At 40.6% G+C, this 18,691-nt stretch overlaps 1 protein-coding gene across 5 annotated transcripts in view; it reads left to right on the top strand.

Annotated features, from left to right (window-relative positions):
* MTMR3 (myotubularin related protein 3) overlaps positions 1-18,691 on the top strand; it is a 75,630-nt gene that overhangs the window by 27,120 nt on the left and 29,819 nt on the right. For 4 of the 5 annotated variants that reach the window (XM_021413229.1, XM_021413224.1, XM_021413225.1 and 1 more), the window contains 6 exons: positions 1,856-1,954; positions 6,337-6,414; positions 6,807-6,896; positions 8,108-8,224; positions 15,202-15,284; positions 17,219-17,385. In XM_021413229.1, coding sequence (XP_021268904.1) covers positions 6,412-6,414; positions 6,807-6,896; positions 8,108-8,224; positions 15,202-15,284; positions 17,219-17,385 — 460 coding nt within the window. In that variant the 5' untranslated portion in view covers positions 1,856-1,954; positions 6,337-6,411. Of the gene's footprint in view, positions 1-1,855; positions 1,955-2,229; positions 2,278-6,336; positions 6,415-6,806; positions 6,897-8,107; positions 8,225-15,201; positions 15,285-17,218; positions 17,386-18,691 lie in introns of all 5 variants that reach the window. The other variant, XM_021413226.1, reaches the window with a different exon arrangement.

The following is an 18,691-nucleotide window of genomic DNA, read 5'->3' as shown; positions in this document are numbered from 1 at the left end:
GCTCAGATGTTGCAGTTCAGATCACCTTAAGCACCAGAGCCACATAGCAGAACTGCTTCTTACTAACTCTAATTTTAAATATGCGTGTCCTTATGCGTGTCCTTATGCCCCCCCCGATCTGTGTTTAACAAATCCCAAACAAACGAGCCGGCTATGAGCACGTGTGACAGCCTAAGAAGAAAGGTGATGTGAAGCCTCTCCCTTACTAGACACATTAGGCTTGGTAGGATTTACTGAAGGAAATGGCTCTGTTCCCTTTTCCATCTCGTAGGCTTTGCTTTCTGTTGTGGATCAGCCATGCAGAGGAAGGGGTGGGGACGCGCTGCTGTGGAGTTGGATCGCCCTTTTTTGGGGTAGCAAACTTAGATTTGCTTTGTGTTAATTAAACAGTTACATGCCAGTGCCTGGGGTTGTTCCTCCCTGCAGTGTTTTTGAGGTGGTAGTAACCTCATAGCAATGTTTCTTCTTACAGCCCTCTTTTTTTTTTCCTATTAATTTTGGCTCGAGCGATTGACTTAGGAAGTGATAACATTTGAGGTCCTTATCTGTGCCTAGCAGCCTTGCAAGGGGAATGCTAATGAGCGTGTCGCTGAGTGCTTTCTGAATGCTGGCATGAATTAGGTGGAATTATTAACACTTACATTGGAACAGTTTCTCCTGTTTCTAAGCTTCTCTACAAAACTCTTGAGACCCAGTGGTTTCTTCCAAACCTCATTAAATTCAATAAAAAGCGCGTTGCAGATTTTGTGAAGTTTTTTCTTGGACCCGAAGCATGCAAAATACATCCACATCCTGCTGCTCTAAATGTCTTGCCTATTTAAAAGCGTGGACGTGGCCAGAAAAGTCTCTCTGAAGAGACATTCATGAGTTGCATGGTTTGCCTTCATAGCTTTTTTTGTTCAATAAACTTGCTAAGGATTCCCGTCAAAGGTGACTTTGTACAGCCAAGCAGTTGCAGGGTTGAACTTGTTGCGGGATCAGCCTGATAGCTCAAAGTCAGACGGTGTCTTTTTGCTTCCTGTGCCTGTGTTTTGCTTCCTGTGGTTGTTAATTATCAGGCCACAAAGCTGTTGGAATTGCAATTTAGCTTGCTGTCAGTGAGCTACAGGAGCTGACTTCTTTTGCAGGCAACCAAACAATGCTTGTAGAGACTATCACATAAAATGACAGCTCCTCATTAGCTGCAGTTTTTCACAGCTGGTTACAGGGAAGCGGCCTTTCATTGCTTTGGTTGCTCATGTGCATTAGGACTGGTTGCTTTTTGTCTGGAGCTTTGATTTTAGGGTTGGAATATTTTTGTATGGAGCTTTGCATCCCGTGTGACTCACACTGTTGAGCCGTCGTTCGGATGCGGTGGAAGAGCTCTGTGGACACCTGCTGAAATGACTGCATATGAATAAAGCACATTAGATATTTAATCCTTTTCTTGGACAAATGTATATTTGCCAGTTAACGCCTAAGTTTATTTTTTTTTTTAGGAATTAGCTGTTCTTACAGCACGTGGAATGTTATAAATTACGGGGCTTGTAAAGACTGCTATCGCATTATAATGAGCATTGCTGGTCACCTTGGTGTTCTTGCAGCTTTGCCCACAGGTACCTGGGCAGTAGCCACAGTGTGGAGGTCTTTGGGGTGAGGGGACACTAACTTCAGTGTAAAATTAAATCACTTTTAATAATCTTTACAAAAATGGTTTGCTCTCCTGCAGTAGAGCTTCTTGTTTCCATGTAATTTGGTTGTGGTGGTGGTTTGCTACGAGTGTAGCTGCTAAGCTTCTTGTATAAGCTGCTGACAATTTAAGATTGCTGTTTCAATTGAAGGTTTCTGTTTTAAAGTAGTATCTTTTTATTTGCAGTTGCCAATGTGAAGTATTGGAAGAGTAACGTCTGAAAGTGTCTGGGACAAAGAGGGCTGTTTTATTACCTCTTCTTTGGGAAGCTGATCGTACTGTTTGGTAAGACAAGCTACCTGCTGACTGTTACTGATAATTCTCTTAATGAAAACGTTTTAAGATGCTAGATAAACATATATGTACTTTACTGAGTAGGTACTTTACTTTGCAACGTGTAATTAAAAGAAATAATAATAACTCCTCTAGTCCTATTGAAAATCTTCGGATATGATTCTTTGTCTGTCCTCTCCTTTCCTGAGCGACGTGTGAGTGTCCATGTTATTAGTTACTGCCCCAGTAAATACTTTACAAAGCCACTCAGTTACTTCTGCTTGCAGTGCCAGGAAAGAGGTGAAGTCCTGCTGCTGGGGTTGCAGTGTGGGAAGGTGAGCATTCGCCCTTATCTCAGATAATTTCCTTCCTCCTCCTGTGACAAGGAAGGAATGTTCCCACCTTGTAACAGAGGCATCTTTTGCCGCAGCCAGATCGCATTCTTGAATATTTCATCCTCCAATTTTCTAATGCTTCTTTGTCAAAACCTTTGCATTTTCTGGCTGAAACTTTAGGAGGATAGCAAGTAAATTGCTATGTTTTGAGACTGAGGGTCAACTCAATTGGATTAATAGGAAAATAAATGGAATTCGGTTTCTGGAAGGTGACAACTGAGGAAGAAAGTTAATTGCTTTGGTACTGAATTTTTTCTGATTCTTTTCCTTGCTATAATATATAAGCCAAACTATATTTAAATACACATCAATTTAAATGATCCTTTTTTATTTCATCTTTTTGTTTCAAATTGCTGGCAAACACGTGGTTATTGCTAGTGTTAATTATGTATATAATTTAGACCAAAGGCCTGAGTGAGAGGTAACAAAGGTGTTCCCATTCTGGTTGGATAACCAGAGGTTGCAACCTTTACCAACCATTTGTCCTTTCAAGAGGAACACAAGGATGGAGAGTTAACCAGCTTCTGTTTGTTGTAATAAACGTGACCCTCCGGTTCTGACAGCAGTGCTGTATACACTGATAACATCATAAGCTTTTTCGGCTGTGCTCTTTAAATTGTTGTGTTTGACAATAAAAACAAATCTCACTACGCTGGTTATAAACTATCTAACCTTTGTATGTGGTCCTATGTATAAATGCAAGCCTGAATCTGAAGTCGTTTTCGTGGTTAGTTATTATCTAAGATGTATTTGAACGCTTCCATTTCATTCTTGGGAAATGCTTCCTTTCCCTTTTGCTCAGTCCTGTGATCATGAGATCACAAAGTGCTGGGATTGGCTCGCTGACGTGGTGGGGAAGGTATTATTTCATTTGGTACGTTCAGTTTGCATCCAATCAGTGAAATCCATTCTAATAAGTCAGTATTTCTTGCTGGCTTTGTCAGCGCTTTTTATAAATACAGCACTTTGGTTGCTGAAGCTTTGCACTGACACCTAGGAGCAGTGTGAATGTGCAGCCTGTGTTCGTCATACAAACAGTTTTATAAGTTCTTGTACCATTTACCTTGGCAGCATCACGGTTTATTTCTGATAATCCTGATTAAAGCTGAAACCAACATTTTTTTTCCACGCCGCTTTCCCAAATTTCACCTAAAAAGGTATGATTCTGCAGACACACGGAAAACCACCGTGCCATGAATAGAAGCTGTTCTGCAGCAGAGTGCAGTAATTAGAATAAGAAACTTGTTCTGCTGCAGTTTGAGTAGTCTCTGCCTGTTCACGCTGGACTTGAGGATCCCAGCTGTGAGCAGGAGCTCTTTATCTCAGCCACCCTTAACACCTCCATGGCTACGCAGTTAACTTTTAAGATAATTGTAGCTAATCAAATGAAAGTGTAAAAGAACAACTTTGTTTACGTCAGAGTGTCTAATATGCTAAGACTTCTCATCAGTGATACTCTGGATGCTTTAAATTTGTAATAAAGTTCATCTTTTTAATTGAATACGTGTTCCTTGGCTAATTGTACTTGCAGGAATTTTCGGAAATCCTATTTTATTGTAATCAGAAGGCTTAATTAATAACGCTTAAAGCTTTCTTGAAGTTGTACCTCCATTGTGTAGATGGATCCATCTGGAAATGCTGGTTTTGAATGACTTCAGCAACGGCTGCTGTTCTGGAGAAGGGGCCTGGGTGCTGTGACAAGGCGGGTGGGTGCAGCAGTGCCACCCCCCCTGCACCGTGGGCACACCATGTTCAGCTGCACACTGCTGAGCAGGACGTGCCATGAGCCTTCATTGCTCTTCCAGCAGGCTGCAGAGCTGGCAGCTGAGCGTGTAAGCTTGTTATTTTAAGGATGGAGAAGGAGATACGTTTAAATCTTAGCTCTAAACCCATCTTCTTTTAAATCGTTAGTCTTCATTACACCAAGAAAACGAACTCTGAAGTTAACGTGACCTGTGCCTGTGACTTAGCCACCCATCACTTTCCGTTTGGTTGATCAGGAGGCTCATTTCTGACAGCTTGTAGCTCAAGGACAGTGGTGCATCACGTAACGTGAAAAACTCCTAGCGAGAACCGAAGGCTCGAAGGTGAAACCAGATGTGGCTGAAGGAGCGGCTCAGCCCCTCCTCTCGTGGTATCTTCAAGTCACGAGTTGATGTTTTTTTGGAAGATAAGCTTAGCAAAGCTTCACATACGTAAAATAGCACGTCACGTTGGAACTGAGCACACGCACTTGTTTTGAATAGAGGGGCTGGAATTGTATGGTCCATATTAGCTGTGAAAAGCTTAGGATTTCAAAGTCCAAGACAAACATAGTTTTGCAGTGCAGTGAATAATACTGCATTGTATCCAGTATATATATATTTTTAAGTATTATCTCTAACTATTTAAACTCTTCCTATATCTGATTTAGAATGTGTTCACTTTTGAAATTTGTCTGTAATGCCACTACTTTATTTCCCATGTACTGTAAAGAACGTTCGGGGAGTTTCACTGTCTGCTAGTATGAAGTATCATGGGCTCCCATCAGGACCCACCCAGGGTTTTGCTTATTAGCACCTGGAGCAATACCATTTTAGTGCAATTATTGAAAATGAAGGACTCAAGAGTTCCAGTTTTTTCCATCTTCTCAGACAGGTTTGCTTTATTTTGAGTTTTTCTTTAGAGATTTACCAAAGTGGAAATGATGGCTGAAGAACTAGGTTCTCCCGGCTTAACACCATGCCATAGCCCCGTTCCCAGCTCAGAAACACCTTCTGCACACTGTGGAATTTCAAGTGTGGGATTAAGAACCTGTGTGTGAGCCCTTGTAGGTTGGTTCTTGGCTGCTGTGGAGACGTGTAGGCTTTGGGGACATCTTTCGTCCATTCGAGTTTTTTCATGTACACAGTGGGATGTTTTAATTTCAGGATGCGCTTATCTGCTGCTCCTTTCCTCTTTGCAAATGTTCTGCACAGTGTGCAGGATATAGTTAGCACTTCCTGCAGAGCTGTCATGTTGGTGAGCTGATGGATGCAGAGTGGTTTTACGTCAGCTACCGCACTGATAACTTCGAATAGAGTTAGAAGTGGGGCGACGTATGAACTGAGAACAGACTAAACTTGCTGATACATTGAACTGTCTATCTTTTATTTGATATCAATGGCAAGACCTTTAAAATGCCTGTGTTAATTCTTTAAACAAATAATCATACTGGAAAAAGAGCTGCTTGAATTTAAAAACTTAACAGAAGACAGATCTTAAAATCCAAATAGTAACTCCTGTGTTCAACAAGTTCCTCATAGGATCGATGACATTAACTTCAAGGCTGTCTGCTCTTCAGTGTTTTCAGGAAATCTACAGCTGATAAGAGATGGAATTGTTAGTAGGGAGAGCAAGGCACAAGCACAGGGATTTGGAGCTCTAGGAAGGGAATGTGCAAGAAAATGTGTATTTTGATACATCTTGAATGTAGAAAATAAGTTGTAAGTATAAAATGAGAAATTTATTTATATATGAATCCATGTATGAATTCTAATTCGTATGCCAGAATTGAAACAGAATTGATTAAGGAGAATCTGACAACCTGTGCTAGATATCACTTAAAATTCTGTGCTTCTGTAAATGATCACAGTGATTCCTGGCGTTTTATAACCTATATATTTGTGAATCACCATCTGCAAATGGCTTGGGAGAAAATTCAGGCTGATCTAGACAGAAACACATTTTAAATGATATAAACAGAGTGCTGTAACTTAACTAGTGCTGTTGGGCTGGTACATTTCCAGCAGCTTGCTCAAAGATGTTTTTTTCTTTCAGTATGGACAGAAGGAGCCAGACAAGTTTTGAAACAATTTTTGTATTGCAGGGGAGTCAGCTGATATGGATTTCATGTTTTCATAAATACTGCTTGCTTCTGATTTCCTAACGGCTGAATTCTCAGATTTAAAAGTGTGTTTGTGTTTATTTGCCAAAAGAAAATTAATTTGTCCTCATCATTACACTTCTCTTGTTTTTCAGATTTTAATAAGTGAAGACGAGCCACAAAGTGTTGTGAGTAAAGACGAGGATTTCTCCTCCTATCCAGGGCCTGTCATGGTAAGCAAAAGTGTTTTATTCTGTTAAGAACTTCTGTAGGCTAAAATCTGAAAAAGCATTAGAGAATTAATATTTATGTGTGGGATTGTTGAATCTGAAGTGTACTGTTAGACTAGACTAAGCTAATGCTTTTTTTTTCCCCCCTAATACTCATATGAGGCTTTCTTTTTCATGGCTATTAATCAGGCTGCAGGAAGGAAATCTGTTTCTAATATATTCAGTTGTTTGTGCACTTGTCTTTGAAAGTGCAGTAACTTCAGTAACTACTGAAATCTGTGTTCTCTAAACAGCCCGTTGTCTTTGACCTTTTGTTGGTCATTGATAGCTTGCTATGTGGTGAGGGGGGCATTAAGTGACAGTGCTGGGGTTAACTGTAAAGCTTTGTTTTTCAGGATGAAGAGACTCAGCACAGCCTTGAATGCATCCAGGCTAATCAGATTTTTCCCAGGAAGCAGCTGATCCGAGAGGATGAGAACCTTCAGGTAATCACCACGCTGCTCCTTGCCAGTTAAGATCACGGTGTCGCTTGTTGAGCTGTGTGTTCACTGGCCTCTCCCACAGAATTGTCTTCTGTGAAGTAATAGGAGAGACACTTTCTGTGCAAATACTCAGGTACTGTTGGGTCAGACAGAGAGCTTGTGCATTACATTGCAGAACTTTTCTCAGTACCTGAAAAGTATAGCCACAGACCCACGCTGTAATTTCAAGTGCTTTTTCCTGCACTGAGAATTTAATAGTAACCCCTTTTTACCAACGTTAGGGAAGTTTTTATTTCATAGTTTAGAACACTTAATGTTCCAACCTCTGCCCTGCCCTAACAAAAACAAAACCTAAACAAACAAATAGCAAAAGCACCTCAGGCTGCTGCTTGGGTTCTACCATTGCTTCCTGTTACAGAGAAGCCAGGAGCCTTATGTTGCACAAAATAGATTTTTTGTTTGGTTTTTGAATTTCTGAAGTTCGGTTGAAATCAGTTTGATTCAGATGATTTAACCATGCAGACATCCTTCTTTTGACTGGAGAGGTAGTGTGTTTCATTGTAATAGACAATATTTTTAATTGCCTTAAGTTGATGTAAAACCAGGTTAGTTTCAGGTTGAGCACTTTTCACCTGACTCAGCTAACCTGTGCTTAAATCTTGTTTTTACTTAAACAGTTGCAACTTTTATGTGCAACATAAAGTTGCAGGTACAGTTTCCAACTTATAAAGCAGCAGCATGTCATGCATTTTCATATTGGCAGTGGAAAATAAAAGTGAAAATGTATGATTTGTTGGACTGCCTTACGCTGTGTAGCAGTCAGGTTTCCAGTCGGAGATGCTCAGTGAATGCTGCGGACTGCAGCATAGAAGGTTGTGCGTGATTTATGTTTTGCCTAATTTAGGATGAATTTAATAACATGATGGAAATGTCACTTTCTATTAAGTAAGGAGCAAGAGCATCAATCACAATGTCAGACTGCTTGCCAATTTTTTCATAAAAATGCTATGTTTTTACTGACCGAGTGCGTACTACTCAGGCAAGCTATGAGAAGATGGGGAATTGTTTAAAACAAAGGCTGCAGTTCCTTATTTTAATAATAGCTAGACAGAGTTTTCAGCAGTGTTCCATTTTGCGTTGTTGTTATTGCGTGTTTGAGTGGATTGTGTGTTTTGATAAATGCTTTCTAAACGATTTCTCTTGCCATTCTGAAGGTCCCATTCATTGAACTTCATGGTGAGAGTACAGAGTATGTAGGACGAGCAGAGGATGCCATCATTGCACTTTCTAATTACAGACTTCACATCAAATTCAAGGAGTCTCTTGTGAACGTAAGTGTTACTCATGCTACTACAGTAATACTGGCATTCTGAACTCAATCCAAATAAGAGAATTAGATGAAAATGCTGTCATCTTGCCTTTTAAGGTTTGTGGTAATGGAAAATCTCTTTATTGTGTTCAAATCACACAGTAGAGGTGTATATTTAGGAATCAAAAGATGGCTCAGCACCTCTGAAAATGCAGCTTTGTAAGGATGCTTCGCATCAACTTTCTGTTCCCTGTATGGGTGGCTGTCAGCCACACATGCTGCCTAAGCTCTGTAGATAGTCAGTAGAGAAACACAGGCTCCTCCAAAGGGCTGTTTGCAGAATCTAAGCCAAGTTCATAGCTTGCTTGGAACAGCTTCTAAAATTTGATGCCTGAAGTTGAGTAGTATGAGTACAATCCTTGACATAAGAGATTTGTGAATTTTACCTTATTTTCGGATTCCTTTGAATTTCTTAATAGAACTGCACATCCATTCTTAAAAACTGTTGCATATCTCGCTGCTCAGGATCATAGAAAGAAATTTTATGTGAAAATGAATTCATTGAGCATTGTACAGTCCCTTACAGTAGTCTAATGCTGACATATTCCTGTCTTACAAGTCTTAATACTATTTGTAAACTATGCAGAATTCATTGGGACTGTATATGTGGCACAGAATTGTTTTTGCAGATATTTGATGAAACCAGCAGCATAGGTTCAAGCAACATGAACGTGTCTTTTCCCCCATCATGACGGGTCTTTCACCAGTCTCCTGAGATCAAGACAGTTCCTGACTCTGGCTGGTGGTGGGCAGTTGCCAGGTGTCTGAACCCTGAATTACAAAGTGCTGAGTTAAAAGTGGAACGCCAAAACTGATGCATGTTGTTCTAAAGCTGACAAAAGGAAGGGCAGCAGAAAATAAGGCAGGTGCCTGTCACGAACTTGACTGAGACATGTGCATCCTAGTGGCATGGAACATCACTGAGATCTCCTGTGCATGGAACTGATAGAACTTTTGATGCCATGTCAATCTTAAATTTAAATGATTCTTTTATTGTTTTGTGCCAGAGCCAAATGATTAATTCTGTAAGAATGTTGTTTACTAATTGTTTAAATCTTCACTGTTTTGCATTGTCTCTAATCATATGGCTCCATTCTTTAGGCTTATGTGTGCCTGTCATAGTAATTTATCACTTTAAGTGCCCTTTTAGTTCATGAGCTGTCAACATAGGATGAAAGGCATGTCTGCTGGGCTAGCGAACATCTGCATACTGCACCAAAGTGCTGAAATTCTTGATGTATATTTTTTTCCAGCAAACAAAGATATTATTTCTCAACATGGCAGTTATTCAGAATGCTGGCAGAATATTTCTGAAGGCAAAAATTAAACTGGAAATCTAAGGGCTCTTGTCTTTCATTGCTGACCGAACAAGGAAGGTAGTTTGTGTGTATGCATGCGTGAAGGTAGAATAACTCTACTTTCCATTTCTTATTGTGTAGTCCTGGAAGATAACATGGGACTTAATCAGTGCATGGGAATGGTAGCCAAGGGTCAGCTGGGTGCTAGGATAACTCAGCTGCAGTCCAGCCAGATATTTCCTGCTGAACTGCTGGCAACAGAAGGAACATGCGTTATTAGGAACATGTTTTGTAGGATTCTTCTTTGTGATAGAAACATGAATTCTAAGGCTGAATTTTGTCTATTACGGTAGTATTTACTGTTGGATTTGTTTGTTTTTATTTGGTTCAGAGTCTGAATGTTGTGACAGAGGTAAGGACTGAATATTTAACAGGAAGTAGCTGAGACCTGAGAAACAAGAGTAGCCCTGGCGGCTGGGAGTTTGTCCTTAGGAAGGCCAGGAAATGACTGAGTTACTTGATTAGAGAAGGCACTAATGTATGTACTACCCTTCTGATGTATTATTGGTCCTTAGGATAATTGGAAAATAATTTTGAAGAATCACCAATTAAATATTTATGAGCAGTAACAAAAATTGATGTTTTCTTAAATAAAGTGTTACTTGAAGTGAGGAGGAAGTACATAAAATTGTGTCAGTATTACCATGTTAATTTTGCTTCAGTGACTTTTATGTCCTCTTAGTCCATTTGATGTCTCCAAGGTTGTTAGTCCTTCTTTGGATGTCATCATTAACAAGAAAGATTCCATTGGATACTGCAGGTGGAAGAGTAGAATACAGTTTATTCTTCACTGATCCTGTACGGCCGTCACTAATAACTTACTGTGAATTCTGTAGTACTGGGACCAAAGGCAGGTAGGGTTTGGAATAGCTGTAAGGATGAAAGGTATTTGCAGTAATTAGGAACCATATTTAAATTGCTGAAGTGTGGAATAATAGTCACGTTCGTTCTTGTTGATCAAACAGTGACTTTCTGAAGGGATTTTTCTCTGAGTAATCTTTTATCGTGTTCACCTTGATTTTTGTAATGGTTTTATATTGCTGGAGCTCTTCAGAAAACTACTGTGAGAAGACCTTTTAGGAAAAAAAACAATGTTTATTTATGTTGAGATTGTTTTTTCTTTTTTCTATGATTTCCATAAGAATCAATATCCTAAGACCAGGCGTAATATCAGCCTTCCCACCTCAGCAGAGAGGGGCACTTGTGTGTATGAGTGAGGATTCTCAGCGAGTACCTGTGGTGTGGTATTGTAAAATGAATGAGTTCCAGTGGCTGAAGGTGCAGCTGTTCCACGCGGGCGTCTCCTCTTGAAGGAGGTAGAATATTGCTAGAAATGACCCTCCAGGGAGAGCAAAATGCACGATGACAGCTTGTACCTTAATGAGGACAACTGCATGAAGGAAATGGAACCCGGTTAAAAACGGATTCCCTCTCTTTGTTTTCGTACCTCACTGTTCTCTTTCTGTTTACAATTCAATAGACTGGCTGCCCACACGATGCTTGTGAAATCTCAGTAAGTAGCACAATGTTGCTAGATCACTTGCTGCACCTGTGCTCGAAAATAAATACATTTAAGTGTTGATAATGCTCACCTTGCAACACTGCAGAAAAGAATTGTGTGCGTAAATCCTTGCCATGAATTATTTCCTAGATCTGAGCCGTAACAGGAACATAGTGTTTTAAATGCAAAGACAAAAGGTCCCTTAGACCATGCATAAATTGAAGGGATTATGGCATTAAAAAGCATTGACTTGTGTTTATCCACGGGATAAAAATGCAGACACAACAGTGATATCTCAGTGCACATGAGAGGTTTGGTTCCCAGGCTGATCTCTGTTGATTGGCTTTCCTTAAGAAAATTTCAAACTTTGCAGCTGGAATTTGTCTGATCATTTTTTCTCAATGTAAGCTCATTGCATTTATGGGAGAATTAAAATATTAGCGTAGTTTATGAAACCGTGGGTTTGAATGTAGCCTCTTTCAAATAATGGATTTTGGACGCAGGAGAGAAAAAAAAGTCATACCAGCAAGATGAAGGAGATCTTCAGTCTTGGGGCCAAATGAGTTTTATTATGAGCTTCCCCTTGGCCTGTAATGGAAAAATGGTTTGTTTGGTTTCTTCCCAGTCTTACACGAGTATTATAGTTGTGTTGCATCTGTGCTGAGCAATAGCTTAGTCCTCGTGTCGTTCCCAGGTCCTGGTCCTCTGATCATGCGTTGGTCCTGAAAGCAAAAACGGGACTAAATGATGACCTGTAAGACAAGTCCTAAATGTAATCTAGGTGTAATTAAAAGCAGGATTTGATCTGGGTACTCCTTGCAGGCTCTATGAGCAGTATCACAGCTGGAAGGATTTGAACCCCTCCACCTGTGAGAGTTTTCTAAGGCCTTCTGAGCTGATCTTGCAGCGTCAGTACCTCCATGTGCCATCTTGTACCTCCATGTGCCATCTTGTACCTCCATGTGCCATCTTGTACCTCCATGTGCCATNGTACCTCCATGTGCCATCTTGTACCTCCATGTGCCATCTTGTACCTCCATGTGCCATCTTGTACCTCCATGTGCCATATTATACCATATTTCAGGACATACAGCACAGAGCTTTGACCTCATACTGTTCAAAGTGACCAAGATGTAACATAACCCTAACATTACTTCAGGCTCAGAAGCAGGAAAGCAAGAAAGTACTAATTACAGCTCATGGCCCCTGAGTTGCACGTGGTATCCAGGAGAGTCTGAGGCCAAGTGGTGTGCAGGGTAGAGAGCAGTGTATTTGGTCTTCAAGGATCTGTCTTGAAACAGCCTGGACACAGTCCAGTGCATACTTCTTGGTCTCATGGTCAAGGGCTGAGCCAGGAGATGGGTTGTTTCAGCAGTGTAAACATCACTTTTCTTTTTCTGCCTCTGGAGGTATATTTCTCTAAATACATTTTGTGCCGCTGTGAGGTGACAGCTCCAGTAAATAAAAATGAAAGGGAAAATTAATTCCAGAAAGAAAAAGGTTGAGTTGTAAAATGTTACTGTTTAAAGTGAGATTGATTGATTGATTTCAAGAAGAGAGAGTCAAGAAACATATTGCAAGAGCATAATGCTCTAGTGCTCTATCACATGATACGGCTGGCCTTTGATAACGGTGCATGTTTCTTTGTGTAAAAGCCAAATGTACTGCTTCTCCACTGCTTTGTTCAGATAGATGCTAGTAGATGGTGAAGTGCTTGCATATAAACTTGAGGGCTCTTTCAAGAGCAAACTAACTGCACGGCGTGTCTGCCTTGCTGCGTGCTTCAGCCTGGATAGATAACAGTGAAAATGGAAGAATATCAGTGGGGGGGGGGGGAGGTGGATCATGTTAGAGTTTTTCAGTGGGTATTAAGAGTAATTGACAGGAAGGAGATTGAAGAGGATCAGAGTATAGATTTTTATGGCTGGAAAAGAAAATTTAAAAGACTGATGTGAAGGTTGTCCTAAAGTAAGAAAGAAATAGATGGGGAGCCATGTGTAGGCTGTAAAGAGAATAAAGAATGGCGGTTGAGCAGAGGGCAGATTGTAAGAAGGAAATCAGAAAGAATGCAGAAGCAGAAGAGTAGTTAGTATGTCGTTAAAGTGCAGGTAGGGGGAAGAGGAGCTAGAGTGAGGTTGCTGGGAAGAGGGAGCAAGATGGGTGCTAGAAGGACTGCAGTAGAAGAGACCTTGAAAAAGAAGAATAACAGGTAAAGGAACAACTGACTTATAAAGGAGGTTTTCTAGGGTCTCAAATCATGTAGTAGGAGAAAGATTTCTTACTTTCTGTGTTGGTGCCATGGGAGTCGATGGTGGTTTTAAATCCCTTATTGGTATATGTGAGATTGTCTGGTCAGGAAGGAAGACTAAAGGCTTCTCCGGTTGTAGGTCTGTTCCAGTCCCTTATTAGACAAAATGATCACGATTTTATCTACCTTGGAAACTAGACTCAAGTAGGAGAAATTGCTGATTAAAGTAAGAACACTGACTATAGCAACAGCAGTGCCTCTGATCTGCTTGCCTGTGGTGCATTTGAGTAGTTCTTTAACTGGTATCTAAGCCCATCAGCATCTTCAGTGTACCAGTTCTCACTACTGACTTGTTCTACCAGAGCTGGGTGGTTCTGAAGTCAATTTTATCTTAATAATGGCAAATAAAGAGAAAGCTTGGCTGGGAGGGTGCCTGTTTGTTCACCTGTTAATGTTGCAGGTCATGTAATACACATGAGACTATTGCCGAGACAGTAATAGGACAGAAACCATGGACCAAAATTCAAGTTCCAGCTTTTTTTGTATACCCTAACTACTGGGCTGTCAAGTCAGACTTCACCTTGTGTAGGCATCTTCATGTTCAGAAGAAGGCTTCCTGTGGCTCGTGTTTCTGAGGCATGTTTCCCCGGCACCTATTTTTGATTCCCTTTCTCCTCCCATTTAAATCAGGGAATACTTAAGCTTTGCGATGCCTGAGTAGAGGCATCCACACCCCAGATCCTTGTTGGGAGTGACCTTCAAGGATGTTTGCCCGGAGCCATACAGGCAGGCACTGTCAGAGCAGGGTCTTAAAGCCATCGTGCAATCCCCAAGGCAGAACTTAAACTGCTGGATCATACCCCACTGATGGCAAAGAAGATAAGAGTATTTGAATGCTTCTCTGATAGCTTTTGTATTCAAGAATCTCAGTGGCAGAGGTTTTGTTGCCTTGTGTAATGTTCAATATAATCTCTAATAAATGTTTCAGAGAATTTTACACTTTGTCTTAAATCCTGTAACTGCCTTTTGGAATTCAGACAATTATAGGTGAGGTGCTTCAGTACTAACTTTTATCATTTAAGACCACAGTGTAGGTTTGCCTGTGTCAGATAAAAGTCCAAAAATGTAAATGAAAACTAATATTTTCATTGTGTGGTCTCTTCTCATCTTTAAAGGTGCTTGCATGTGCTTACATGTTTTGCCTGATCAAGCTTCTGCAAGTTACATATGCCCTAAAACATCATAAGTGCATGTAACTGCACCTTTAAAAATGAATGATTCAGCTTTATTACTCTAAATACAGCTGCTTTGATCACAGGTGTTGATTTACAAGGGCCAAAGGTTTTCCCTAAATAAGACACATGGAATATATCCATATAAGCAGCTTGACTGCAGCAGTGTGCTAAGAGGCATCTTGCTTAGCATTTTGTTTTCAACACCAATAGCTAAGATTACATTTCGTAAATCTCTAAATTTGGACCTACAAGAGAGAAAGATGCTTCCACGAGAGAGGAGTTTGTGGGTTTCTGCTGCCTTTTCTGCCTTCACCTATGTTACCAGTGCTGCAGTCCTGTCCCTGATTTAATACGTAATTTCAGCTGTTTTCATGAGATCCCTTAAGGTTCTTGGGCTATACAGTCATGGAGCTAGAAACTGTACTGATCTGTGGTTCCACGCTTCAGAGCTGTTGAAGTAGCTCTACCTAGTTTTTCTTTGCTTTTCTCTCTTTTTCTGCCTTCATGCGGTCCTATAATAAATCCTTGTGAGATATGCCAAGAAATTGCAATGCTAATGCCACTTGAAATTAAATCATGTAATCTTTTTAATTGCAGGTTCCATTGCAGCTTATAGAAAGTGTCGAGTGCCGCGATATATTTCAACTTCATTTGACTTGCAAAGACTGCAAGGTTATAAGGTATGACTAGCACAAATGTGGAATGGAGGGCGAATGTACCTTCTGTGTGATGTGAACAGCTGTGACATTCCAAGGAAATGTTTTTTTTCTCATTTTGAGTGATTGCTTTCCCCTGAAAGATTTTCTTCTGTCTGTTTTTGTGTGTGATGGGATGGGATTCCGATGGCCTGCATTTTTGCTTGCTGCTATACATTGTAGCAGACCCTAAGGAGCTTTCTTATTTTATTGGGAAGTTAATTTTAGTTTCACTGCTTTTTCTCTGCCTTAGTATGTAATACTGGGCAAAAAAAAACTAGATAACACACACTTCATGGAAAAAAAATGTTTTGATCAAGATTTGGGACTGGGAAGTGGTGTCTGAAGATACAGGCTTGTGCAGCTGTACATGAAATCTTCAGGCTGGGGAGCATCGGCCACCCTGGGTTTTAACAGCTGGCAGAATGCAGAGGCTGTCCTTAAGAAAAAAATAGCCTGTTGGGAAAGAAACCTTGGGAATAAGGCACAGCCAGGTCTGCAGCCCACCGTGATGGGCAGCAGAGTAAACAGCATCCTGTAGAAGGGATGTTAATTTGTTCCTGTCCTTCAGCAGTCTTCAGTGTCTGCCCCTGGAGTCTCTGAACTTCACTGTTTCCTACTTTTCTGCTGGAGAAATTAGTTTTGATCTATAAACTTTAATTAACAAGAAAGGAACGTTTTTTCTGATTAAATGTTTGCTGGCAGTACCTTTCATATAATGAAACAAGCCCTAGTCACATCTGAGCACTCAGAATGTTTAACAGGCCAGCTGCCTCCTGAAATGCTGTATTTTGATGAGGTCTGATTTTACTTCAGAAGTAATATTTAGTTTAATTTGAATTAAATATTTAACTTCCTCTTAACTTGTGGCTCTTGACATTTAAAAAACCACTCTTCCTCTCTACATCAATTTGTTAATTCTCTTCAATTGTACGATGAATACAAATTATTTGTATTTATGCCCTCCCTCATGAATTTTCATTTAAAATTGCAGCTCCTAGAACCAGTACTTGATGCCACTGACTATTGGAAAACCAGGAGATGTGGGGTTGAGATGCCAAACTTAGAATGTGCGTGTTATGTTTTCATCAACAAAGCAGCTGATGCTTTGAATAGTAGGGCTCAATTGAAGATAGTGTTGAAAATGACACACAATAACTTGAAAAGAATTTGAAAAATTGGATGTTTAGGTTGAGACATATCTTGTCTGACTAGAGGTGTTTAAGAGATAGTTAACCAGTCTAAGCTAGTATTCTGGGCTCACTTTATAGTCAGTGATGAGGAATAACCACTGCCAGGCTGCACTTCCACAGCTATTCTAGGTATGTTCCATAAGACAGCACGAATTGGACACGTCTTCTTCCTTCCACTGTCTGACTTAGAGATATTTACAGGTAGGGATGATAATCCTGCCCTTAGAGAATACGGGTGCTGTCATTAACGATGAATGTAGATGAATGCAGCCAGAGCTGAACGCAAATATTTGGTGAAGATTTTGTAACTATAAAATCTTGAAGAAATCTCACAGAAAGATAATGAAAAATAAAAGCAAATCACTGTTCTTATTTCCACCCTGTTATTCTGAAGGGGCCAGAAATCCTCATTGAAATGACAAGCCAATTCAATTAATATGCTGCTTTGAAGTTCAGTTTCTCCTACTGTGGGTTTATTCCCTGTCACAGAATATTGCTTTCATGTTTAGAGTTTAACTTGAATCCACAGGAATGTATTCCTGTATGAATATCCGAAGGTTTCGTTTTTACTGCCTGTTAGGATGTACACAGAAGCAGAACTAAATTATCAGTAAGATGCTTGTTCTCATTTTTTTTGCTTTCACAGAGGTTTTCGTAGCCTGTCAGATCTTACAGTCTGGCATCTGTTACTGTGAATTAATAGATAAATGCTTATTTCTGTGACAGGTGTCAGTTTTCTACTTTTGAGCAGTGTCAAGATTGGCTTAAGCGTCTGAACAATGCTATCCGCCCTCCTTCCAAGATAGAAGACCTCTTCTCATTCGCCTACCACGCCTGGTGTATGGAGGTGTATGCTAGTGAAAAGGAGCAGCATGGGGATTTGTGTCGGCCAGGTATGTGGAAGCACTTTGGGGTTCATCACACGTGATGTGACCGGTAACTGCCTGGTTGCTGCTGAAATCCAGAACTTTCCAAGAAAAGCCAACCAACCAACAAATAACCCACAAATATCAATAAATTCGTTAATTTTCTGTTTAAATTATATGTGAAGAATTCCCATATGGATGTTTTTACATCAGTTCTTGCACTTACTCAGTGGTTGTCTAGTATATCTTCGCTTGCAGCAAGGTCCTTCAGTGTCTTGCCTGTCTGGACCCCTGTACCGTATGATGTACCGTATTCAAGGCTGGATCTGGCTCTGGGCAGCCTGGTCAAGTGGTTGGCAGCCCTGCCCATGGCAGGGGGGTTGAAACTAAGATGATCTTTGAGGTCCTTTTCAACCCAGGCCATTCTGTGGTTCTGTGATGTGAAGTTTGTTATGACCAAACAAACGAGAGATTAGCTCCCACCGTAGCTACTTTGGGGTTAAAAAACTGCAAAACAGTACCTTAGTGTCCTGAGGGAGTCACTGTAGTTTGTCTAATGCAGGCAGTCACATGTAGGACTAATAACATTTTGTTTCCCATGACAGTAACTTCCATTCTAAAATACTTCGTACTGATGATACCCATGTTTTTAGTAATTGCCTACAACAGTCATCTTTAGCATGGATGTTGTGGAGTGGGAGGTAAAGAAGAAGGAAGTCTCTGAGCTGTGTCTGAGGTTCACAACTGCAGTACGGTGCCATATTTTTAGTTCAATACCATCCACGCTAGGCAGTTAGAGAAGTCCACAAGTAAAGAAAAACGGCAAATTCCTACGCTGGTGGTTATAGCACTTGTTTGAATAGGAGGAAATCTGTGTTCCAGGCACTCTGCAGTCTGAGCCCCTTTACGTCCATACTTCATATATCTGAAAAAGACATCAGAGCTTTGTTAACGGAGGGGAATGGCAGTGTGCTGTGACACCTCTCACTGGAACTGGTGTGTGGCTTAGCAAAGCCTGCAGCTTTCTTGATGCTGAGGGAGAGCAGCCGAGAGGTGGCACCCAGGTGGGAGGAGGCATTCCGTGCTCCTGGTTCTGCTCCTGCACTTTACGTGCTTCGTTAGCAGTTGCTGAAAAAGGTAGAAAAATCCTCAGAGCAGATTTTTAAATTCAGATCTTGCTCCTCCTACGTCACTTCACTAGCTGGAAGATTGCAGAAATGGAGAAGGTTCACTAAGTTTCCTTTGGGTCCTTTTCAGACAGGCTTCAACCTCACACTAGGTTATGCAAAGCAGCGTTCACTTTGTGATAAACTTTTACAAAACTTTTTTTGTC

Source organism: Numida meleagris, chromosome 14, assembly GCF_002078875.1.
Source record: "Numida meleagris isolate 19003 breed g44 Domestic line chromosome 14, NumMel1.0, whole genome shotgun sequence".
NCBI lineage: Eukaryota > Metazoa > Chordata > Aves > Galliformes > Numididae > Numida > Numida meleagris.
The sequence above is the reverse complement of the archived record's forward strand: the minus strand, read 5'-3'. Positions and strand labels throughout refer to the sequence as shown.